The sequence below is a fragment of the Rhinatrema bivittatum genome, chromosome 5 (assembly GCF_901001135.1).
Source record: "Rhinatrema bivittatum chromosome 5, aRhiBiv1.1, whole genome shotgun sequence".
In the NCBI taxonomy this organism is placed as follows: domain Eukaryota; kingdom Metazoa; phylum Chordata; class Amphibia; order Gymnophiona; family Rhinatrematidae; genus Rhinatrema; species Rhinatrema bivittatum.
Genome location: NC_042619.1, coordinates 362,413,661 through 362,440,169, shown reverse-complemented (window position 1 = coordinate 362,440,169; position 26,509 = coordinate 362,413,661). Strand labels below are relative to the sequence as shown.

Here is a 26,509-nt window from a genome sequence, read left to right as displayed (position 1 = left end):
GAATCTTGAGTGAGGAAGGCAGCTGGAGTCAGTAGGTAACGGGACCCAGACGCGTAGCACTGGAAAGGGGCCAATATATCTAGAAGCAAACAGGCTGAGGGCAGCTTGAGGCGAATAAATTTGGTACTGAACCATACCTTATCCCCAGGTTGAAACTGGGGTGCTGCGTGATGATGGGCATCAAAGGCCTTCTTCGATCTCTGGGTATCTTGTTGGAGCAGCTGTTGGGTATTTTGCCACAGTTGATGCAATTCTTGGGCAGTTGCTTGCGCTGCTGGAGATGCGACGGACAGCGGGAGCGGACGTGGTGGCAAAGCTTGGCGTCCATAGACCAGCTGGAAGGGAGACGAATCGGTGGAGGTGGACACATGGGAATTTAATGCGAACTCTGCCCAAGGAAGGAGGTCGGCCCAGTCGTCCTGCCGCAGACTCACGTAGGCTCGCAAGAATTGCTTTAGAATTCTATTGGTCCTCTCGGTTTGGCCATTGGCTTGCGAATGGTAAGCAGAGGTGAAATCTAAGGAAATATTAAACTTCTTGCAAAGGGATTTCCAGAAGCGTGCAGTGAATTGAACCCCACGGTCTGATAGGATGCGTTTGGGAAGGCTGTGGAGCTAGAACACATGCCGAAAGAACAGTTTGGCCAGCTGGGGTGCTGTTGGAAGGCTGGATAGAGCCACAAAGTGTGCCATCTTAGAGAAGCGGTTGACGGTGACCCATATGGTATTATTCCCATTGGGGACGGGCAGATCCACTATAAAGTCCGTGGCGATATGGGTCCAGGGCTCGCTCGGAATAGGAAGTGGCTGCAAAAGTCCCCATGGCCTTCCTGCTCGAGGCTGATGCCAGGCGCACATATGGCAGGATTCTACGTAGGCTTGGGTATCCTTTCGAATTGTAAGCCACCAGTAGTACCGCTGAAGAGTGGAGAGAGTCCTGGACTGACTCGGATGTCCGGAGGTCAAAGAGTCGTGAGACCATTGTAGAACCTTCTGTCGTAGCGGACGAGTCACCACTGTCTTTCCCGGTGGTACTGGAAAGGTGGATGACAGCATGACCTTAGCAGGGTCTATAATGTGCCGTGGGGTGTCAGGCACATCCTCTGCGACAAAAGACCAGGCGTCAGTGCGACCATTCTTATTGGCTGGGCAGTAACACAGTATTAAATTGAATCGAGTAAAGAAAAGGGACCAGCGGACTTGGCGATGGTTCAAACGCTGGGCATGATGTAGATACTTGAGATTTTTATGATCCTTATATACGGTAATCTGGCCAACAGTTCTTTATCCCCAATGGCATAATTACGTTCTGCCAGCGAGAAGCATCGGGAAAAGAAAGAGCAGGGGTGAAGAGTGTGAATAGTGGAGTATTGACTCAGTACAGCTGATGTCGGAGGCGTTGACCTCAACCACAAATGGGCGCGTGGGGTCCGGGTGGCGGAGACAAGGTTCCTTAAGGAAGGCAGACTTGAGGTCCTGAAAAGCGGTCATAGCTTCGGGTGACCACTGAGAGGGGTTGGCCCCCTTGCGAGTCATGGCCATGAGTGGTGCGGTCAGAGTTGAATAATGGTGAATAAAAGAGCGAAAGTAATTGGCGAAGCCAAGGAATCTCTGAAGAGCCTTGAGGCCCATAGGTTGCGGCCAATCACGGATGCTCTTCAATTTTTGAGGATACATTCGAAACCCCTGGCAGGATACCACATATCCCAGGAAAGGAACAAAGCACTTCTCAAGTTTGGTGAAAAGTTGATTATTTCGCAGCCGCTGGAGGACATAAGAGACATCCCGGAGATGGCTTTGTAGGGCTTGCGAGAAGATTAGAATATCAAGATATACGACTATGCACTGGTATAGCATATCTCTGAAAACTTCGTTCATCAGGTTTTGAAATACCTCGGGTGCGTTGCACAACCCGAACAGCATCACAAGGTATTTAAAGTGGCTGTCGCGTGTGTTAAAGGCGGTCTTTCACTCGTCACTCTCGCGGATCCGGACCAGATTATAGGCCCCGCGGAGGTCTAATTTTGAAAAGATCTTTGCTCCTTGAAGCCTGTCGAAAAGCTCAGAGATGAGTGATAGTGGGTAGCGATCTCTCCCTTCTCTACCATGTAACCCATTATGCTAGTTATTGTTCGCTGTACTCCCATTCCCTGCCCCTGTTCATTGTAATTTCTACCTATTGTTTGATGTAAACCGACATGATGTACCCTCTAATGTCGGTATAGAAAACTCGCTAAATAAATAGCGATCCTTGAGAGTAATTTCGTTTGGGCCTCAGTAGTCGATGCAGGGACGAAGGGAGCCATCTTTTTTCCCTACAAAGAAAAACCCTGCTCCTGCCGCAAAATTGGAGGGCCGGATGAACCCTTTGGCCAGGTTTTCACGAATATATTCTGACATGGCTTGGGTCTCCGTCTGTAAGAGAGGGTAGATCTTACTCCCTGGAGGCTCCGTATTAGGTAGTAAATTTATCATGCAGTCGTAAGAGCAGTGAGGAGGTAAGGTATCCGCGGCTTTCTTAGAGAACACATCTGAGAAAGATGCATATTGCAGCGGAAAGCTGGGAAGAGAGGGCATGGTTGTCATACAGGGCAATGGCGAGATGGATTCCAAGCAGTTCTTATAACAAGCAGAGCCCCAATGAGAGAGCTTTAGGGTGGCCCAGTCGAACTGTAGAGTGGCTGCTAAAGCCAGGGTATCCCCAGTACTACAGGATGGATGGCCTTGTCAAAGATTTGGAACGAGATGGTCTCCAAGTGCAAGGTTCCGGTGCGTAGCTGGATGGAAGCCGTAGTGTGGGTAACCTCACTAGAGAGAGGTTCCCCATGAATTGATGAGAGTAATAAGGGTACCGGAGAATGAATGATGGGAATCCGCAGGTGTTCTGTGAGTTGCTTCAGAATGAAGTTCCCACTGGATCTGGAGGCCACCAATGCCAAGGTGTGGAAATCCTGGTAGTCCATCTTGATTTATATGGGAACAGTTAGTGGAGGAGACGGTGAAGTCAGGCCTAGGAATAGTACTCCAGCAGAACCTAGGCCCAGGAGTTTCCTTGACAGACTGGACACGAGGCAATGGCATGCCTGGGCTGGCCGCAATACAGACAGAGGCCGGATTGCTGTCGACGACGTTCCTTAGGAGAAAGTCTACTCCTACCCATTTGCATGGGTTCTTCCTCTGCTGGATTCTGTGGCATGTTCAGTCCAGGAGAGGACAAATGTCGAGCTCGGGACAGCCCTGGGGCAGGCTTCCAGGATGCTCTGGACTCGAGAGAGCGCTCTTGTAGTCGATGGTCAATACGCCCAGTGAGATCAATCAGAGAGTCCAAGGAGGAGGGCAATTCACGAGCCGCCAACTCATCCTTAATCCAGGGAATCAACCCTTCCAGAAAGATGGAACGTAGACAGTTGGATTCCCAATGTAATTCCGAAGTGAGGGTTTGGAATTCAATGACGTAGTCCGTTAAAGGGCGAGAGCCTTGTTGGAGATGAAGAAGAGATGACCCAGAAACATCTCGTCGACCAGGATCTTCAAAGACGGACCAAAACAGGGCCAGGAACCCTGGAAGGTCCTGAAGGAACGGATCTGCTCGCTCCCCAGAGAGGTGACGCCCAGGCCAAGGCCTTACCATCCAGAAGGGCCAGGATGTATGTAGTCTTTGTGATCACGACTGGGAAGTAAGCGGGTAGCAGGCAGAAGTGTATATTGCACTGATTCAAGAAACCCCGGCACATGAGAAGATTTCCTGAGAAGTGTGGAGGTGCCGGCAAGGGCACAGTCAGCCGAGGAGCCGGCGTAGACGTAGAAGAATTGAGCTTGATAGGCGTGTTGGTGGCAGACACTGTAGCATCTGGACGAGAGCTCAGATTGTCTATGGCAGCGGCCAGAGACTCCAAGAATTTTTGCTGTTCACTGATCCTTTGTGCCAGGGGGCCGAGACCTCTGCCGGGTCCATGGCAATCTGTTATGGTTGTGGGTATGTGGACCCTTGGCCCGAGATGTGAGTTGTTGCCGCCTGTGGGGAGGAGCCACACAGGTTCACACCATTGGGAAGCAAGGTCTGGCACAGCGGGGAGCTCTGGGCGAGACTATGGAGAAGTCCCGAAGAGCCAGGAGAATACCCCAGTAGTGAGGCAGGCTGGAGACAATACCTGGGCAGAGACCCTGAAGGGGAAGGCGCCAGACAGGCCGCAGAGCGGGAGGCGCGAGACTGGCCGTGCAGGAGGTCCTCCGGAGAGGCAACCTAGAGGGCCAGAGCTGTGCAGCATAGAGGGTGTTGATGTAATGACGTAGGCCAACCCGTGGAACAGGGAAGCCCGAGTCTGGTCTGCACTGATGACGTATGTGCAGCCCCGAGGAGCGGGAAGCTCTGATAGTCTCTGAGTAGCACAGATGCACTGCCCCGAGGAGCAGAGGAGTGCAAGCAGTCTCAGTATAGCATTTAGACGTGACCCTGAAAAGCGGGGAGGCGCTGACAGTCGCAGTGTAGCACGAGAGCACTGACCCAAGGAGCGGGGAAGCACTGACAATCTCTTGAGTAACACGTAGGTGCAGTCCCGAGGGGCGGGGAGGCACTGACAGTCTTGTACAGCACATAGGCACAACCCCAAGGAGCGTGGAAGCCCTGAGGTAGAACTCCCAAGTCGCAAAGGTGTTTCAGGGGCAGCCTCGAGGAGCCTGGCAGGGTAGGACCCAGGAGGTGCAGGGACAGCCCAAGGAGCGGGGAAGGCCAGGAGAACAAGTCCCCGTAGAGTGCGCACACTGGCCCCCGAGGAGCGGGGTACTAGACAGAGTCCAAGTCCAGGGAGTCCGATAGCATAGCCACAGGAACACGAAGGCAGGAGCTGTAGAGATGTACAGAACTTGTTGCCAAGTCAGCTAGCTGGGGGCGAAGGTGGAGCTGAAGTACCCAGGTCTGATGACATCATCAACACCCCCGAGGTTCCCGCTGAAGAGGCTTCAAAGGAGGGCCCGGTGGTGCGCACCTAGGAAGGCCCGAAGTCGATATGGGTGGCGGCGTCGGCATCCAGGCCGCCATGAGGAGTCTGGGGAATGTGGAGGTGGAGACTGGCCTGCACAGCGAGCAGGCCTGAGGAGGGCAGGAGAGTGGTGCAGGAAGTAAGTACACGCAGTGGCAGCCGTCTGCGACCGATGGGCATAACACCACCTTTTCTAGAATTTTGGCTAAGGTGGGACTATTAGCCACTGGTCTATAGCTAGTATAGTCTTCACAATCGAAAGAAAGTTTTTTAAGTAAGGAAGTAAATCACCATTTGCTTCAACTGTCTGGGTAAGCAACCCTTGAACAACAAAGAATTAACAAGATTCAAGAGGTAATCTTTCAGATCTATAGGAGCCTGCTTAACCAGATAAGAAGCATAGGGGTCAAACACTTAGAATTCTTACTGGATGACAATATCCCCTGCAACTTTAGTAACCCTAAGGGATGAAATTCTTCCAACTTCCTAGTTCCTGTAACAAATGAATCATTTCCCAACCCTTTCCACATGTCCCAACGGACTAACTTAGTTAAAGAAACTTCAACTTGCTTTCCAAACCTAGACATCTTTTCCCAAAACTGTTCAAAAATATTTCCAGTCAAAACTAAAGGAATACTCTCCCTAGGACAAAAGGATTTACCCAACAAATTCTGTAAAATCCAAAAGATCTCTTTGGGTTTATTTTCTGCTTTTTCAATCTGTTCCTCCCAAAATATTTTTTTGCCTGTCTCACCTTTGAATAATAACCATTTGAACATTTATGCCACCTGATTTTATCCCCCAATTTCTGGATTTAATCCATCACCGTTCCAATTTCCTAACCTCCTAAATTTAGTCCCCAGTTCCAAAGTAAACCAGTAGGCTAAAAGTTTAGATCTCTTTCCTCCCCTTCTAATTGGCAGTATCTCATCCAAAATAGTTTTCAAATTGCAATTTTAATCAGTTACAGAATTTTATACTTGTTCTCCTTCTTTACCCTTCTCAAAATCTCTCCATTTATAGAAAAACTCAGCATTGATCTTACTATGCTTCTCTATCAATCCACCAGAAGTTCCATCCAACAAATTCTATTCCATCTGAAACCCAAAAGGAATCAATCAATCATCCGACTAGATCACATTTTTCTCTCTCCCTATAACCAACCCACCATCCTCTACCATACTGGCCGATCCAATAATGAAATCTAATATATGACCCTTTTATGTAGATAAATGCACCAGTAGAGAAAATCATACATAGCCAACATGTCATAAAATTTTTTCCTCTATATATACAAGATAAATCATTCATATGACAGTTAAAATCCCCCACAAGAATGAGATTCAAAAACCTCATAGCTACTTCACCTATCAATTCTATTAAATCCAATACCTGCCCTAACACAAACTCTGGAGAGGAATAAACGACAAACTCCTACCCGTATCCCTCTACCTCTTACCAGAATATATTCACAGTCGGGAATAGAGCACAATATCAGTTGTTCCACTGCTCACTTGGAGTTATATATACCTGCAACCCCACCCCTTATCCCAACCTCTCTGTTTTGAAAATAGACTGATTACCATCCTGGCATGTCTGAGAAAATAGCGATAAAGAATTTTCAGTAGCCCACGTCTCTGTAATAAAACAAAATACAACCCTATTTCCAAAAAAGAATCATGTACCAAAACATTCAACAATAACCCTTTTACTTCCATTTTTCCTGCCTATCTTTAAAACATTCCACCCCACTCAGACACCTATCATTCCTTCTACCTTAGCCTCTCTAAAAATAAACCCCTCCTGATACCTCCTTCTTCCAACAATATTGGGAACTGGATTATACTCCCAACACATTAGCACTGTAAAATCAATCCTCACTAGGTTCTCACCAAGGGGTTCACAAAGGGGCACAGTGTCTTTAATGAGACCACCTTGTGAGAGTGGGTGAGTGTGGGAGTATTGTCCCCAAAGTACTTGTATACTTTTAGTTAGGATTTATTTCCCTATGGGACAGATTTTAAAACATACGCGTGGGCGTACATTTGTGCGCGCAACCTGGCACGCACAGATGTACGCCCGATTTTATAACATACGCGCACATATAAAATCAGGGGTCAGCGCGTGCAAGGGGGTGCACAATTGTGCACCTTGTGCGTGCCGAGCCGTGCTACCTTCCTCCGTTCCCTCCCAGGCCGCTCCGATATCGTAGCGGCTTCGGAGGGAACTTCCCTACCCCCCCACCCCACCTTCCCTTAACTCTCCCGCCCCCAGCCCTAAGCTAAGCCCCCTAAAAATTTATCTTACCGAGTTACGCCTGCCTTGGGCAGGCGCAAGTTGCGCATGCCGGTTGATGGCCGGCCCGTGATCCCGGGCACTGCAGCAAATGGCCGCTGTGCCTGGAGGCTCCGAGCCTGCCCCGCCCCTTTTTTCAAGCCCCGGGACTTACATGCGTCCCGGGGCTTTACGCACGCTGCCGGGCCTTTTGAAAATAGGCCCGGCGCTCGTAGGGCTTTGAAAATCTGCCCCTATGTGCATTGTTTTGCATTTGTCCATGTTAAATTTAATCTGCCATTTACATGATTAGTCCTCCAGTCTTTCAAAGTCCTTCTGCAGCTCCTTACAGTCTGCTTGTGTTTTAACAACTTGAATAATTTTACAAAATCTGAAAATGTGATCACCTCATTTGTTGCTTTCTTTTCCAAATCATTTATGAAGAGATTAAACAGTTCCAGTCTCAGTACATATCTCTGGACACTCATTTTTTACTGTTTGGAAAACAGGGAAAACATGAATATTTAGTCCTCCTCTTGGTTTTCTGTTGTTTTGCCAATACTTAAGGCACAATAGACTATCATCATCTATCCATGACTTTTTCATTTCCTCAGGAATCGCTTATATGGGATTTTGTCAAATGCCTTTTCAAAATCCAGATACCCTACATTGACTGGTATACCCCTATCCACATATTCATTAACACCTTCAAAATAATTCAGTAGACTGATAAAGCTAAATCCATGTTGGCACCTCACCAAAAAGTTATGTCTATCCATATAGCCAGTAATTTTGTTTTTAAGAATGGTGTGTATCATTTTGCCTGGCATTTACAGACACACCAGTCTACAGTTTCCTGGATCATCCCTGGAACCATTTGAAAAAACTAGCCACCCTCCAGTCTTCGAGTACTGTAGCTCATAGATTATTAGTAACAGGTCTGCAATTTCATATTTGAGTCCTCTCTAAACTCTGGGGTGACTATCATCTGATCCTGGTGATTTGTTACTCTTTAGTTTATTAATTTGCTCTATTATTTCTTTTATTGTAGTTTTATTGTAGTGCTAAAGTTGCCAAAGACTAGTCGGTACCCGATAGGGGCGAGGTCTGACTTGCAGGGTTTAATGTATTAACGCAAGGGCTTGATTTTGTGGTATACTGGTATAGATCTAAAATGACCAAAAATGCTTGCTGTACGTTGGTAATAGATGACAAGATGTTGAGCATATGCTTCGTGTCTTTGACAAAGGTTGGAATAATGGGAGTTGATGGTTGCAAGAACTTATCAACAAAAACTGATAACGTTGTTTTCAATATATTTCTCATTGGTCCTGATATATTGATGATATTTTCTTCCTCTAGCATAGCGAAGAAGCTGGTCTTTTACAATTTTTAGATTGGATCAACACTTTAGACCCACACCGATATTTCATCATGACCTGTATTTCACCATGACCTATCATTTTCATCAGATTCATTTTTTTAGATATGTTGATCAAAAAAGATGGTGATCATTTAGTTACCACCATTTATAGGAAGCTTTGCGATAAAAACACCTTGTTGCACTTTTCAAGTTTTCACCCTTATTATTTAAAAAAGAATCTGCCTTTGGGCCAATTTTTGCGACTCCGGCAGTTGTGTTCTACTACAGATGAATTTCTTTTTCAGGCTCAACAACTTTTTCGTAGACTACTGCAACAAGGCTATTTGTTCAATATCATCAAAAAAGCATATAAAAGAGCTATCAATGCAGAACGACAATGGTTGCTATTAGATACATCTACATCTGAGTCCAAGGCACCTTTAGTATGCACATTGCAATTTTCCTCTAAAGCCACAAAGGAGGCCTCATTACTCCGCAGTCATTGGTCCATTCTCAAAATTCATCCTGTTTTTGATGAACTACCTTTGATTACCTACAGTCGGTGTAAAAACCTCCACGACCAGTTGATAAATTCTTTTTTTCATATAAGATCAATTTCTGACTCAACATCTCCACCGGGCCTTTGGCCATGTCATAATTGTTCATTATGTCATTTGTCTATTCCTGGACCGTTTTGGTGCGATCATTTTGGTAAACATCACCAAGCACGTTCCTTTTCAGACTGCACGTCATCTAACGTTATTTACATCATCATTTGCCCTTGTGATAAATACTATGTAGGCAGGACCAAACGCCTCATCCGTACACGACTCATCGAGCACCGGAGTTATCTGTTTACAGCTAAATTACAAGCTGTTATTGTAGCACATTGCCTTCAACAGTCACATAGCTTTCAAGATCTCAGGTGGCGGGTCATAGATACCATCATTCCTGATCCGAGAGGGGGAGATCTTAAATCCTTATTCAATCTCAAAGAACAAGAATGGATTTATCATCTAAATAGCATTCACCCTCACACCCTTAATGTTGCTGTAGAATGGTATTCCATTTTATAACCAATTTATCTTTTAATTGCCGTGATTTTGATTGACATTGTGGCGGGTTTATAAGTACATTGTCATGCACAGTACCGGTACGCTTTGCCAGAAAATGATTGCAGTTCATCTATCCACGCTGACCCATGGAAGTAAGTACATGTGCGCTTTCACAACAGTAGTCTAGTCTATTAATATCTTCAGAAATGGCTCTATCAACTTGTGTTCCAGACGCATTTCTTCGCCCCATGAAGAAGGATCATCTTCCGAAACACGGACCGGGTCGGGCTTTTGGGCTTTTTTGCTTTGGCATCATCTTTAAGTAATCACTACTTAGGTTTTCCAACAATTATAGAACTTCTGACCCACTGAGACGAGACATATGGCATCGCTGTGAAAACTGCTGAACTTTTGTTCTACGATCAAGCTAAGTAGCTCTTTAATACAAAAAAAAAATTTATTTTACTTCTAATGAGACTTTCAGAATCAATTCTGTGTGACATTATATTTTCACGTGCATACCAAAAACTAAAAAATATTTTCTCACTTTTTTCCGTTATCTCAATTTTGTAATGATGACCGATGACTATAAATAAGGCGGAGTTTTATGAGTGTGTTACACTTCACGATGACGCCTAGTATGAAGGTCATACACTGATTTCAGCATTTTTGATGGTTTTTCGTGATTTGTGAGGTAAGGTGGTTATTCTCATTGTTCTTTGATTACCAACTTCCTACCTTCACTCAATTTCCAGAGCTGTGCCAAGTTTATGTGTGGATGCTTTAAGCACCAACATGGAATGCAATATTATGAAGATCCATTTTGGACATTTTATGACTGCAAGAAGAGCACTATCAGAAGCCTCTGGTCTGCTCCTCTGACATGAGAAAAATCAATATGAAATCAAACAAAATCTTCATGAAAAAAGTGGGCGACATTAAGCTCCTGAGTAGCTTCATCAGACTGACAGAAAATCCAGAACCCCACAAATGTTGCTGAAAAACAAAACAAGCTTAAAAATTGTAAAACAATCCTGGAGAAATAACAGGATGACCAAGAAGGCGCATCATGAGCAAAAGAGATCTACTGAAATATATAGAACTGCAGAAAAACATATCTGATTGAGTTAGTGGATAAAAATGCCTCAGGGGACAATAGCACCTGCAGAGAAAGTCTTGTGCATGCCCAAAAATGTCTTCTATGCTTTTCTAAAACAATGGAAGAATTGCTTTGCATTTTTGTTGTCACATGATATCACGCATGTAAATGGCATATATATTTTGCTTATCGACAGAGAATTTATGTTCATTTGAAGTGTGCCTTTCTTTCATAGATGCTGATGGACATTTTCATTATTCTATTTCTATTAATCAAGCTTTAATATTTAAATAATGAGATAGGGTTTCTCGGTTCAGATTATGAAGATCATTGTAGATTTCTATGATTAAGTAATGCAGACTTTCATGTATTTAAAATATCTTGTGAAATTTAATATACAGAAAATAGAAATAAACATTATAGAGGTTTTAATTTTGTATAAGGAAATATATTTATTCAAAACATCCCAATTTTTTAAATACAGCTTAAGAGAAACATGAAACAAATCATATACCTACACTGAAATAGTTTGACCAAACAATTAGTATCATTGTAAAAAAATTTGCCTCTATGCTCATTGTTGTTTTAAGCAATGTAGTCCTCATAAGTAATGATTTAAGGTTTTAAGGGACAGACATTTTCAAAACAATATAAAACATAAAATGTCCTGCATGTGAGTCAAGGTTTAACGGCACCTTTGTTGTCTAAATATGTCTTTTGTATTTAAGTAATGACCAAGAGTCTAAATCTTGGAAAGGATTAAATTTTATTTCACAATCTTAAGGCAGGGGCAATCAGGTGTGAATGATACCCCAATTTTAAATATCCAAACAGTCACTACTTAGGTCAGTCACAGTGACTAAGCTGCTTTTCAGTGTGCTTGGAGTATCAGCTTCACGAACCTCTGTAAAAAAACAAAACAAAACAAAGATAAAAGTTATCAAAAAACAATATTAACATGCATTTAACAACTGAAAAATGAAGTTGCTTACTTGCATAGCCAATTTCCTTTGTTAAGAATGCTTCACTAAGAAAACACTTAGGGGTAAATTTTAAGACCTGCGCGTCTGCGTACATGTGCGCGCGCTACCCGGCGCGCACACATATACACCCAATTTTATAACTTGTGCGCGCAAGTTATAAAACTGGGGATCAGCACGCTCAAGGGGGTGCACCCTAGTGCAACTTGCGCGCATCGACACCCGTGGCCTTCCCCTGTTCCCTCCCCCTAACTTAATCTTCCCACCCCTTCCCCTAACCTTTCCCCCCCCAGCCCTACTCTAACCCCCCAAAATTTTTATCTAACCTTTTGCCGGCAGGCGATCCTCCGATACAGCGGCAAATGGCTGCTGTGTTGGAGGCCTCTAGCCCCACCCCCGGACCGCCCCACCCCCGACCTGCCCCTTTTTGCAAGCCCCAGGACTTACACGCGTCCCAGGGCTTTGCACGCATTGCCGGGCCTTTTTAAAATAGGCCCAGCGCGTGTAGGGCTTTTAAAATCCGGCCCTTAATATGCTACATGATATAAAGCAAAAGATTACCGATATTATTAAAATAGAATCAGTAAGATACTGGGTCATAGGGTGATGATAACATTGGAAATCAGTTGTTATAGTAAGAATTCTCACTAAGGTCAACTAATTTACAAAAATTACTTATTGCTATGAAGCTGACATTCTATTGTTACAGTGCGGGGTGTTTAGTGTGCCCTTGGGCCTCAGCCCGACCCCAGACGGATCCAGGACCGAACCGAGGGTTGGCGACGTGTCTCAGGATGGCAGAAACACAGTCTTACCCTCTGCCGGGCCTGCAAGCTCCCAGCGCCAACAACAAGATGATGTTGGTAGATGAACGGTCCTCCGACCGTTCTGAGCCCTTTCGGACCTGCCGCTTGGATCGGCATGGAGCAGCAGACCGGCCTGAGGATGAGGGCAGACGGAGGCCTTGACACAAAGACATGACACCAAGGTTGATGCGACGGCATCACAGACGAGGGTTGAAGCGAAGACATGACACCAAGGCTGTTGAAGACATGACACCAGGGCTGTTGAAGACATGACACCAAGGCTGTTGAAGACATAGAAACATAGAAATGACGGCAGAAGAAGACCAAACGGCCCATCCAGTCTCCCACATGACACCAAGGCTGATGCAACGGCATCAGAGATGAAACAAGGAACTTGACGAAGTCCAGACGAGACGAGAAGCTGGGCAGTTAGACACTGGCACTGTCTCTCAGGGCGCCCTACTCAGCCCACCTTCACGGGCGGACCCAATGGGCTGGTCGCGCCCTACACAGCCTGAGGAGGCTGGTCACGGACCACGCGGAGAGCGGGACAAGCGCAGGGAAGAATCCAGCCGAGGCAGAACTTCGACGACGGAGCCAGATGTCATCCGAAGCACCACAAAGGCTGGTAGGACAAGACGGCTCAGGAGCACAGGACACCAGTCTACTGCCGGCATCTCCCATGACAAACCCGTCACCTGGAGATCCACGGCCGGCAGAACAGAAGGCTCCAGAGCAAGAATGAACACCAAGGAGGGCTAGAACACCAGGAAGTGAGACATCAGGAGATGAGACACCAGGACACCTGGGCGGGGACCTCAGGCAATGAAGACATGGCATAACGAGACGACAAATGAGACTAGGAGCTCCACGAAGAAGACAGAAGACCTGACGGAGCTCTGGCAGGCAGGAGCCTCCAGGACTGAAGACACTCCGATGCAAGACAACAAGGAAATGTAGGAACAGCCCTTTTATAGGGCTAGAACAGGAAATAGTCACTAGGTGGGGCCCAGGGCATATCCGGCCATGAGCCCTTTAAGTTCAGAAGAGAGGCGCGGCCGCGCGCCTAGAGGAAGTAGGAAGTAGGAAGTCCTGCTTGCGGGCTGTGCAGGACTGTGGACAGCAGTTCTGCACAGACGTCGATGACGCAGATGCAGGGCTGGGCTGGAGACAGGCCCCGAAGATGGAAGCGGCTCCAGCCGTCAATCCAGGCAGGGGCTTGCGGCCTCTGGCCGCGATGATGTTCAGGATGTTGGCAGCAGCTCTGTGTCGCGAAGATGGCGCTGAAAGTCCGCGGCACCAGCCGCGGTGAAGAGGAGACCCAATGGGCGGCCTCCGGGCCACAGGGGAAGGCAAGTCTGCAGCTCCAGCCGCAAAGAAGGCCCGACTTCGGTGGCGTCCGGCCACGTCGGGAAACAGGCAGAAGGTGAGGAGCCTGCTTGCGGGCAGCTGCAGGCAGGTTCATAACATCTATAAACTATAAAGTGTGCCAGCTTGGCTGTTAAAAAAAAAAAATAAGGGGGGGGGGGGGGAATCTTACATGGCTAACATTTAGAAAATACTTCTCCAATATCAGCCTTTTTTCCTTCAAATCTGAAATTGGTCTTAATTAGGCCTATTTTGTTTTTTTTTAATTTGTTAAATCCAATGGACCCCTTAAATTATAGAGCCATTTCAAATCTAAACAAAATTACTGAAAATATGAGAGGAATGCAACTGATGTCTTACAGGTTGCCAATAGGTTTAATCCTCAGCAATTAGGTTTCTGCAGAGGATTTGGAAAAAAAAAAAAAGGGTGCTACTTGCCCTAGTTGATGATTTACTTTGGATTTTGGGTAGGAATGAATTGGCTCCGTTGCTGTTGCTTGATTTACTACCAACTTTTGACATTGTCAATTCGTGTCTTATAAACAGAGAGAGCTTGGTTTTAGGAAGCAAGTGTTAAACTGGTTTAGTTTCTTTGTCCTTGGACATTTAAGAGTAGCTGTTGATGGGTGTTCTTCCACAATTTGGCCAATCACATTCAGGGGTCTAAATTGTTGCCTATTTTGTTTAACATGTATTTGGCGCCTTTAGGGAAGGTCATTAAGCAAACTGGATTATTTTATTACATTCACACTAATATCCAGATCTTGATTATCTTGGGAAGTAACCCTGTGATAGTCACTGAGACATTGTGGATATTGTAAGATGGATGAAAAAAACTCTAACTCCTCCAAAAGAATAAAATGTTTCACCTTTAAACTTGCTAAAGTTAAAAGGTGAAACATTATAGGTGAAAGACGAAGTCTTCAATTTAAGAATAATCTTGGACTCCTTTCTTAATCTGGACTAAGACCTCTTAAAAGAGAAGGCTCTTATTAAGCAATGCATTGGGTGGCAAATGAGACCATATGTTGCTTCTTCAGATTTAAGGGTGATTATGCCAGCATTAGTCATCTCTCATCTTGATTATTACAGCTCCCTTTATGTTGGTCTCTCTCATAAGTTCTGAACAAGCATTAATTTATACAAAACTATACAGCCAAGATGCTATCAGAGGATAGGAGAAATAAGGGCTACTCCAATTATCAGGAAGTTGCATTGGCTCCTCATTAGGCAACCCTCATTGTTCAAGATTTTAACATTCATATTCCAATTGCTGAGAGAATTAGATCCACGAAACTTAGCCAAACATCTAGACCGATATGTCCTAATTTGGACATTATGATCAGTCTATTAGGCATACATGCCTGCTCAATCAGATTGATGTCTGAAGCATACATGAAAACAGGCTTTCTCTTGATTGGATCATCTCTTTAGAACAATATTCCAAAAGAATCCCACCCTGAATTAAAATATTTGCCTTTCAGATGACAAGTAAAAACTTGGGGCCTCATTTACTAAGCATTTTCTCATAGACATAGAATGGGAGAAAAGCCTTTGTAAGTCAAGCCCTTGGCTTTTCAGTCAGTTTTTGGAGTAATGAATTTCTAAGCTCACTGCATGCTGCTTGTCTATGGAACTGGCCAAATTTATCTTATTTTGTGGGTTGATTTTTTTTTCTGGATTTCATAAGACCTTACATTTATTATTTATTCATATACCTGTGCATATGAATGGAAATTTTTTTTGTAATGGTTTATGATTATTGGAAATTATTTCTTTCATGTTATGTAATGCTACGGTAAGCTTTTGGAATTATAGCCTATATGTTTTAAAGTAAAATAAAGCAAAGCAAAGTGTAATAAGGTACTGAAGGTAAGCATCAAACTTTTTTTTCATGAAATTTTTCTTCAAGATGAAAAGATATGCCCCCATCTTCTTTGAGGCCAAGAAATAACTGGAGTGGAATCCCCTCCTTCACTCCTGTGCTGCGACAGGTTGGACTACTTTGGCCAACAAGAGGGCAGAAATCTTTGAAATTAGCAATTAATGGTGCACAAAGGATTAATATTCACATTAGTGCATGATTTGACACTATTTCCGATAGATGTTGGAGGTTACTACTGCTGAACCGTTTGCGGAAACCTTAGCATTCCTCTAACTGGGAGTTCCTCAGGAATGAATCAGAAGATTCATTTTTTTAATTTATGCATTTTCCCATACAATTCCATAATTATACTGAATACAGATAATTATATTAAATACAGATAATAGCATTAATTTTATAAATTCTATACAATGGAACCATATATTTATCTGTTATTCCAAAAAAAATTTTTTGTGGAAATTCCCCAGGAAGGAAGTTAGTAAATTCTAAGCGGAAAATAAGGAAAAAAGAAGCAGGAGAAGAGAACACATTGTCCTAGACCTATTGAGGTCTGGGATGGGTTGAAGTCTGGAAGTTCATTATCAAGTGGAAAACTACTTCCTATTTTACCAGTTCTGGTACTTCCTGGGTGTGAAGGATGATTCAGAGGAGGTACTGGAGAAAACCTGAATTGTTGAATGGTAATCTTTTAGAACTTCCACAACATCCTTGATTTTATCTCTGAAGCGACTCCCTCCAGTAAAAGTTACATTAGCAAGCTTTTCCTGCATGTCTTCATGAAGGTTAGATGCCCGCAACAATGAGAGTCTGCACTCAGCTATTACCATTGCAGAGGCATTCAGTGTTGTCTCAAAAGCATCATAAAATAAGATACTTTTCACTCTTCTCATTGTAAACCAGCAATGAATGGAATTCATTTGATCCTTTTGAGGGAGGTAGTCAATGAATTCATGCACCCTTTCCAGAATACTGTGGAAATACTAGACCTTGTAGGTCTGGTAGGATACTATGCAGGACAGATCATAGAATTCTGGTAATGTTTCCTATCAAAATAATCCAAATGCTGGCATTCATGTCCTGTGAGAATCAAGGCTTGCTTCTTAGAGCATTTCAGCTCAGATTTGATCAGCTGTCTAAGATAAGAACATAAGAAATTGCCATGCTGGGTCAGACCAAGGGTCCATCAAGCCCAGTATCCTGTTTCCAACAGAGGCCAAAAGCAGGCCACAAGAACCTGGCAATTACCCAAACACTAAGAAGATCCCATGCTACTGATGCAATTAATAGCAGTGGCTATTCCCTAAGTAAAATTGATTAATAGCCATTAATGGACTTCTCCTCCAAGAACTTATCCAAACCTTTTTTGAACCCAGCTACACTAACTGCACTAACCACATCCTCTGGCAACAAATTCCAGAGCTTTATTGTGGGTTGAGTGAAAAGAATTTTCTCCGATTAGTCTTAAATTTGCTACTTGCTAACTTCATGGAATGCCCCCTAGTCCTTCTATTATTCGAAAGTGAAAATAACCGAGTTACATCTACTCATTCAAGACCTCTCATGATCTTAAAGACCTCTATCATATCCCCCCTCAGCCGTCTCTTCTCCAAGCTGAACAGCCCTAACCTCTTCAGCCTTTCCTCATAGGGAAGCTGTTCCATCCCCTTTATCATTTTGGTTGCCCTTCTCTGTACCTTCTCCATCGCAACTATATCTTTTTTGAGATGCGGCGACCAGAATTGTACACAGTATTCAAGGTGTGGTCTCACCATGGAGCGATATAGAGGCATTATGACATTTTCCGTTCTATTAACCATTCCCTTCCTAATAATTCCTAACATTCTATTTGCTTTTTAACTGCTGCAGCACACTGAGCTGACGATTTTAAAGTATTATCCACTATGATGCCTAGATCTTTTTCCTAGGTGGTAGCTCCTAATATGGAACCTAACATCGTGTAACTACAGCAACGGTTATTTTTCCCTATATGCAACACCTTGCACTTGTCCACATTAAATTTCATCTGCCATTTGGATGCCCAATCTTGCAAGGTCCTCCTGCAATGTATCACAGTCTGCTTGTGATTTAACTACTCTGAATAATTTTGTATCATCTGCAAATTTGATAACCTCACTCGTCATATTCCTTTCCAGATCATTTATATATATATTGAAAAGCACCGGTCCAAGTACAGATCCCTGAGGCACTCCACTGTTTACCCTTTTCCACTGAGAAAATTGACCATTTAATCCTACTCTCTGTTTCCTGTCTTTTAACCAGCTGGTTTCCACCTTATTTCCCAGGATAACAAAACCTGGAGTTTGCCACATCCTTTGCTATACCCCCTGGTGTGGAGTGGGTATGCAGACTACCACCAACCTTTTTGAGGCATCTGAGTATTTGAGAAGGTCAAATAATGGTGCCCTTGTCTCTTCCTCAGACTGCAACTAAATAGGGATAGAATTTGCCACAGTCTGTAAAAAATCCTTGTCTGTGGAGAATAGGAGTTTAGGAGAATTCCTCTTCAGAACAAATCTTTTCTGACTCCCCCCTAAGCACTCAGAGCTACTTTTTATGTAGAGAGGAAGTGCCTCCTGAGGATGTACAGATCTTAGAGTCTACTGCCTATTGGCGTCGACTGACAACTGTCAATTAATATCTGGAGCAGCTTCCCTCTCAGAGACTATTTGATTATCGCATGGTATGCCTAGCACCAACATCAAGCCTCAATGTTTGAACTATATGATTGGCCTAGGGAACTCAGCAGCAGAAGGGAGTGAGAAGTAGTAGGTTATGCATGCTCTGAGTGAAGTTGAAGACATCAATGTTTTCTGTCCAACAGACTTCAGGTGTTGGGTAACTGCCTGCATTACTAACTTCTCAGCTCCCCCTCAAAGACTGCTAATCCAAAAATGCAATGGAACTCTGCAGGAGGACTAACTTTCTTCAGGGTTTCTCGAAGTCTCCCAAAAGTTCTAAACTGGAAATCTGGAGATAGGCATGGTGAGTATACCATATGGGATGTAGAGCTTCCCTCCATCTGCAGCTACTTCAGGGGTGGAAAAGCAGCCTCCATTATCCCCTGGCTCCCGAAGCTGAGTCAATAGGACAATGACACTATAATGAGTCTTCTTCAATGCGCTCTCAGCATCTGCAATCTCATCTGTCACAACTTGATTGCTCTTAGTAACATTCTGGAATAGAGGCTGCAAAGGGATACATGATCTTTTTCCAGATACGTATAACATGATAGTTAGTGATAGACATCTTCTGACTGCATTCTGGGTACTTCTTGATGTTGTTGGTTGTTTTCTCTGCCATTGTCAGAAAAAGATGCAAAATCAAAAGAAGGATCAATTTTTACTGCAAAAGATGGCTTAAGAGAGAGCGGATGATGTCACTGCGCAGGACGGACGCCTGAGTCCCGGGCTGCATCCCCCCGCTCCTAAAATCTGACAACATCGGTGGTGAAAATCCTCCGTCAATTGCAAAATCCGGCGCAGAGGCTGCCCCTAAGCAAGCATGACATCTGTTAAAAAAAAAACAGACTTAAAACGCTTTTCCTTCGCCACGGCGGAGCTGGAATCGTAGCAGAGAGACAAAATGGCGGCCGGCCTGGTTCGCAGCCGGGATCGGAGGAGGAGGTAAATTTTGGGCAGACAGTGTGGGGAGAAGGCGAAACATCCTCCTGGTCGGAGTTTCAGGCTTGGTTTGGGGCTCTGCGCGATGATATGGCGCAATATCGCTAAGAAATGGAAGAATTGATGGCCGGACTAAAAGCGGAAGTCACTGAGCTGACACACCGCGTGGACACCGTGGAGGAAGGCCTGGAGGATCAACAAACAACTGCGCAGTACCTAAGTGAGGAACAGTAAAAATTAAAGGACACTCAGGAAGAATTATCCCGACATATGGAGGACATGGAAAGCACATGTAAACCTCCGTTTCTGTGGCATCCCTGAAGATGCAGAATATGCAGACAGCTCCCAGGTGGTTCAGAAAATCTGTTTACAGCTGCTGGAAGTCGGTAATAACCAGGAAGGTACAACCACCATTAATTTGGACAGAGCGCACAGATCTCTGGGAGCACCGAGGAGCAATCAGGCAAGAGATATAATTGCCTGCTTTCATAATTTCTCTGTTAAAGAAAAGGTGATGCGTGCTGCCCGGAAGCAAGGAACTGTGACATGGAAAGGACATAAGATTGAACTATTTCAAGATTTGCCACTAACAACTGTACAAAAAAGGTGTGAATTCAAAGCGGTGGTGCAAGCGCTTTGGAGCCAAAATTTTCGCTATCGCTGGCTCTATCCTTTTGGGCTCAGTTTTACTATTAATGGCATTACTTCACTGGTCCAAAAAGTGGCAGAAGCTGAGGATATATTAAGAGCAGCAGGCTTCATGACTGAGGAAAGTCAGATCGCAGCTAAAAAGATGCCAGGGACTGCACTTCACCGCGAACATCCGAAATGGCAAAGAGTGCCCAAAGGCGGGAAAAGACTGCGCAGACATTCAGGGGACTAAACTACATCTAAAGGCCTAGGATGAGGCGAAGAGATACTTCTGAGGTATTAGTAAGAACATTTGGACTTCAGGCCTACACTGAGGGTTTAAGGGTGAAACGTGAGCTATGTTGTCAGTTTCTGTTACATGTTATGTTTATATCATTGTTATTCGGAACAGGGGAAATAAGACTGTTCATTAATGAATATAGGAGGAAAAGGGGGGAGTGGGGAAGCTGGGGGGACTTGCTTGGTGATGGCATCACTCTCCATGGGAGAGACCCACAGGTGTGATAGTGGGTCAGGTGGGAAGTGGGATGGGAGGGGGCAAAAGGGGGGGGGGGCAAGGGTAACTTTAAGTTAGATTTAGGGGGAGACAAGGGGGGGGACCAGGGTAACTTTAAGTTACATTTAGGATTTAATGAGGGGGGGACAAGGGTAACTTTAAGTTAGATTTAGGATTTTATGATTGTTTTCCTTGTTTTTATGAATTACTGTATTTTATGTTGAATTTATTGTAAAGAAACATTGTAAACCGGTGTGAAGGTTCATACCAACATCGGTCTAGAAAAACCAGGAAATAAATAATAAATAAATAAATAAGCACTATTTGGAAAGGAAACCAGATCGACAAGTTGAGGAGAGGGGTAAAAATGGGAGGCCATGGCATGGTGTCTACATAGGAAATAACAAAGCTGAGGTAGGAGGGAATGGTATGAGAACTGGCAAACACTTTATTATCTTTATGGATGGATAGCTTAAAAATAGTTTCCATAAACACTAAAGGGGTGAATACTCCAATGAAAAGGAAAACTTTCTTCCATGATATGAAAACACAGAGAGCAGACATTGTGTTGTGCCAGGAGACACACCTGACCAAACGGTTTGAGAAACTACTCTCATCAAAGGAGTATTCTCACTATTATCATGCAGCCGCCATCAAAGGTGGGAAATATTATGGGGTGGGTATACTGCTCTCTAATCACATCACCGCTGAAGTGGGCACAGTTCTTAGGCATGTAGAAGGGCGATATATCTTGTTGAAGGTGAACATACATAATACACTGTATACGTTGGTTAACTTGTATGCCTCCACGAGTGAGCAAGCAGATTTTATCCAAAAGGTATCTAAAATTATAGGGGAATGGTCAGAAGGACACCTAATCATTGGAGGGGATTTTAATATCAGCCGGAGTCCATACTTACATAATACTGGCTCGGGAACCAGAGGGGGGAAAAAAGGGAGACGAGCGTTGAAACATCTAATAGAGGACAGAGGACTCACTGATATATGGAGGCTGTTGAATCCCACATCACGTAATTACACCTATTTTTCTCATCCACATCATTCCTAATCACGACTCGATTACTTCTTAATTGATAAGGCACTAGTGAGCCATATCATAGAAACAGAAATTGGTAACATAACCTGGTCTGACCATTCCCCGGTATGGATAAATCTGTGTCAGAAGGGAGGGGATCACGGGACCAGATTCTGGCATCTGAATGACCGATTATTAGAAGATAAGGAGTTTGTAGATGAGGTGAATAAGGCGATCCAGAACTTCCTTGATACTAATGACACCGGAGAGGTTTCTTCGGGCATATTATGAGAGAGTCTGAAAGTGGTGTTAAGAGGGCTATTTATCTAAAGAGCAGCGTATACTAAACGAGAGAATGCAAGAAAGAGGTTACAGTTCCTGGAATACATTGCCATGTTAGAACTTCGACATAAACAGCACATGGAGGCCCATTTCACCCAACAACTAAAAGAGGCATGTAGAGAACTACATGACTTAGAGCTGGGAAGGGTGGCACACCAACTAGATTTACTCAAACAACAACATTTTGAGTATGGTAACAAGGCGAGCAGGCAACTAGCAAGAAAATTAAAAGAAAGAGAGGCCAAGACGCAAATCACTAAAATACGAAATATTGATGGGCAATATATTTACTCCCAAGTGGAGATTGGAGAGAGGTTCAATAAATATTACCAGGAGCTGTACGACTCTGATGCGACAATAACTAATCAAGAGATATCCCACTATCTCGATGATATCCCCCTCCCAGTGCTGGATGTAGAAGCATGAGAGCTTTTAGATGAAGAGGAGAAGATAACAGAAACACTCCAGGTCATAAAAGAGTTAAAGACAGGGAAGTCCCTGGGATTGGAAGGGTATACGGTTAAATTTTATAAAGTCTTTGGGACATTACTAGCAACCCCTCTAACAAATATGTTTAATGACTTGAGTAAAACTGGAAAGATATCCCAACAGGCCAACACAGTGGGGATCACCATTCTGGCAAAACCGGGGAGAGATCACACCATATGCAGCTCTTACCGGCCGATATTGCTCATTAAGTTAGATTTGAAGATACTAGCCAAAATTCTAGCCAGAAGGTTGGGTCGGGTAGCTCTGGTCTTAGTGGCACCTGATCAATCAGGGTTTATACCAGGGAGATTAGCGTCCAACAATGTTCACAGAGTCGTCGAGCTAATGGAGTATGTGCAGCAGAATAACATTCCTACAATACTCTTGTCGGTAGATGCAGAAAAAGCCTTTGATAGGGTTCACTGGTCATACCTATTCCAAGTTCTCACAAAAATGGGATTGGGCATTAACTTCACGAACTGGGTGGCTAAACTTATGATAACCCTCAAGCTCACATAAAAATCAACGGAGCATATTCCCCTCCATTTGATGTCAAAAGAGGGACCCGGCAAGGGTGTCCCCTATCACCGCTACTGTTTGCACTATCGATAGAGCCTTTAGCTGCAACGGTTCAACAACATAAGGCCATTCATGGGATTGAGGTGAGTGAGTCTGTTTACAAACTCTCTCTCTTTGCAGATGACCTCCTATTCACTGTTACCCAACCCGAGACATCCTTAAAAGAACTAGTGCAGGAGATTCGAATATTTGGGAAGGTGTCAGGGTTTAAAATGAATGAGGACAAGTCAGAATTGCTGAACATTTCGATGGAAGAGTCCATGTATGGGGCATTAGCAGCACAGTTACCATTTAAGAAGGCTAAACAGTGGGTGAAATTTTTGGGAGTTAAGATAAGTACTAATTTAACACAGATGTTCGAATTAAACTATGACCCTCTCATCAAGACAATCCAACAAGATCTTGACTGTTGGGACAGAACAAATTTATCCTGGATGGGACGAATAGCAGCTGTAAAAATGTCCGTTTTACCTAAATTTTGCTATCTTTTCCAGACACTCCCAGTAAGCGTCCCCGAAAGAGCATTAAAGATTTCGCAAAGAAAACTGTTTCGCTTTGTCTGGAAATGGAAACGAACCAGGGTGGCCAGAACAGTTTTATATAAAGATAAATTGAACGGGGGGAGGGGGGGGGCCTTAACTTCCCCAACTTATTGTGGTACTACATTGCTAATTTATTAGCAGTGGTGGTCAGCTAGTATTGTAAAGGTACTCCTAAACCTTGGATAATGATAGTGAGGGTATTGGCAGGAGAACCACCGTTAACATCTAGAGTTTGGGCGACACATAAGGTGAAGGGGGCTAGAGCGACAACATTCACAGCGGTGGTGATGCAAATTTGGTTAAAATGGAAAGGGAAACTTATAGGAGATAACATAGCATATCACCACACATCTTTTCTGTATAACCCGTTGTTCCCCCCAGGAATGGATAGAGCGTTTATTGGGTGATGGCAAGGCAAGGGGATTACTACATTGGGTCATTTATGGAAGCATCATAAAATCATACCCTTCCCGGAGTTACAGGAGCGATACTCTCTTACCATGTCGGATTATTATACATATTCACAGTTATCCCATTTTTTCTCTAAGCACAGAATAGCTGTGGCGTTAGCTCAGGGGAAGCCCATGTTTGTTAAATATTGCGAGAATGCTGATATTTTTAGGAGACCCATCTCCAGGCTATATGTGTTGTTAAATATGGAGAAGGGAGCTAAGCCCACATACCAGCTGAAATGGGAATTAGATATCGCTGGAAATATGTCTGAAAAAGAATGGGAGAACTGCCATTTGCGTATAGGCAGCAGTTCGGTATCTGCGAATTTAAAAGAAAATGGATAAAAATTACTGTACCGCTGGTACCTAACTCCAGAATGTCTGCATAGAATGTCCTTATGGCCCAATGCAACATGCTGGAGGATGTGTGGCTCAGTCGGGACCTTTTTCCATATGTGGTGGGACTGTTCTAAAGTGGAACGAACATGGCTGGCAGTCATGGATTATATTCGAGGTACTCTAAATATCCCAGTAACATTGGATTACAACATGTGTCTATTGCATATTGCCCCAGAGGTGGGCACGATATGGCAAAGATCACTAGTAATGCAAGTGGTTCTTGCGACGAGGTGGGAAATTGCGTACTGGTGGAAAAAACCTGAGACTCCTGTGATAGGATATGTGCTTGCTAGGTTGGATAAGGCGTATCATTTGAGCCACCTCACGGCTTTGCTGAACGATCAAACACTCAAATTTAAAAAAATATGGGAACCATATGTGAGGGGAAAGAACACTATTTAATGCCTTGGTGGGACACGGCTTGTATAGATGACAGTCTATTCAGGAATTACATACCCAAACTGACGAAATACCTTCTAACCTCAGCCTCAACTTTAACTTCCATCATTTTCCTCATAACATTGAATTGTCGGACGGGATTAGATGAGTTTGGCGAGCAAGGGGGGGAGGGGTTATGGGCGGGGTTAATACAGGGGATATAAACACACTAGAAGTAGATTCCGAGTTAATAATAATATGGAATAGATACATTAATGTAGAGATTACTTACCTGATAATCTCGTTTTCCTTAGTGTATGCAGATGGACTCAAAACAAGTGGGTATAGTGTGCTCGTGCTAGCAGTTGGAGACGGATCTGACGTCAGCACGAGTACATATACCCCCGCAGGAAGAGCAGCAATTCAGTAATCTTCCTTGCAAAAGCTTTATGGATATATGTGTAACTGACCGATCAATTAAATGAACAGGATTACCCTGACCGATTGATAGTAGCTGGAGACCGCCAGTGTTCTCAACTGGAAGGCGTCGACACCCGGCAGGGTGGAAGCTCTATATAAGGAAACATGGCTTACCGTGAGTCGGTGAAGCCCCATGGCTACTGGCAGCCGGGCGGGATGCTGAGTCCATCTGCATACACTAAGGAAAAGGAGATTATCAGGTAAGTAATCTCTACATTTCCTAGCGTGTAGCAGATGGACTCAAAACAAGTGGGATGTACAAAAGCTACTCCCGGACTGGGCGGGAGGCTGCCCGAGGTCCGTTTAGGATTGCCCTCGCAAACGCTGTGTCCTCCCTGGCCTGGACGTCCAGACGGTAGAATCTGGAGAAGGTATGGAGGGAGGACCACGTCGCCCCTTTACATATCTCTGCAGGCGACAGCATCCTAGTTTCTGCCCAGGAGGCCGCTTGCGCTCTGGTAGAGTGAGCCTTGACCCATAGAGGTGGTAGTTTTCCTGCCTCTACGTAGGCTGCCTTGATAACTTCTTTGATCCAGCGGGCGATGGTTGCCCGTGAGGCCGCTTTCCCTTGTTTCTTCCCGCTGTGAAGGACAAACAGGTGGTCCGTCTTTCGTACTGCTTCTGACATTTCCAGGTATCTGGACAGCAGCCTGCCAATGTCGAGATGGCGCAGTATTCAACCTTCTTCCGACTTCTTCAAACCGTCCATGGTAGGCAAGGATATGGTTTGGTTGAGGTGGAAGTGTGAGACTACTTTGGGTAAGAAGGAAGGAACCGTGCGAAGATGGATAGCCTCTGGAGTGATTCTGAGAAATGGATCACGGCAGGACAGCGCTTGTAGCTCTGAGATGCGACGTGCTGAGCATACAGCCAGCAGGAATACCATCTTCAAGGTTAACAAATGGAGGGACAGGCCTCGAAGGGGTCTGAAGGCGGGTCCCGCTACAAATTCCAAAACTAGGTTGAGGTTCCACAGGGGAACTGGCCACTTCAGTGGCGGGCGAATGTGTTTGACTCCTTTCAGGAAACGTGAAACGTCTGGGTGTGTGGCAATGCTATTGCCGTCACTCCGGGGACCATAGCAGGATAGCGCTGCCACCTGAACCTTGATTGAATTGAGGGACAGACCCTTCTGAAGTCCATCTTGCAGGAAATCCAAAACGATAGGGATTTTAGCGGCATATGGATTGGTGCTGTGAGTGTCGCACCAGGCTTC

At 44.4% G+C, this 26,509-nt stretch overlaps 1 protein-coding gene across 7 annotated transcripts in view; it reads right to left on the bottom strand.

Annotated features, from left to right (window-relative positions):
- Positions 1 to 11,516: 11,516 nt before the first annotated feature.
- DZIP1 (DAZ interacting zinc finger protein 1) overlaps positions 11,517 to 26,509 on the bottom strand; it is a 600,492-nt gene continuing 585,499 nt past the window's right edge. For all 7 annotated transcript variants that reach the window (XM_029604725.1, XM_029604724.1, XM_029604720.1 and 4 more), the window contains one exon: positions 11,517 to 11,673. In XM_029604725.1, the coding sequence (XP_029460585.1) occupies positions 11,588 to 11,673 (86 nt within the window). In that variant the 3' untranslated portion in view covers positions 11,517 to 11,587. The remainder of the gene's footprint in view (positions 11,674 to 26,509) is intronic.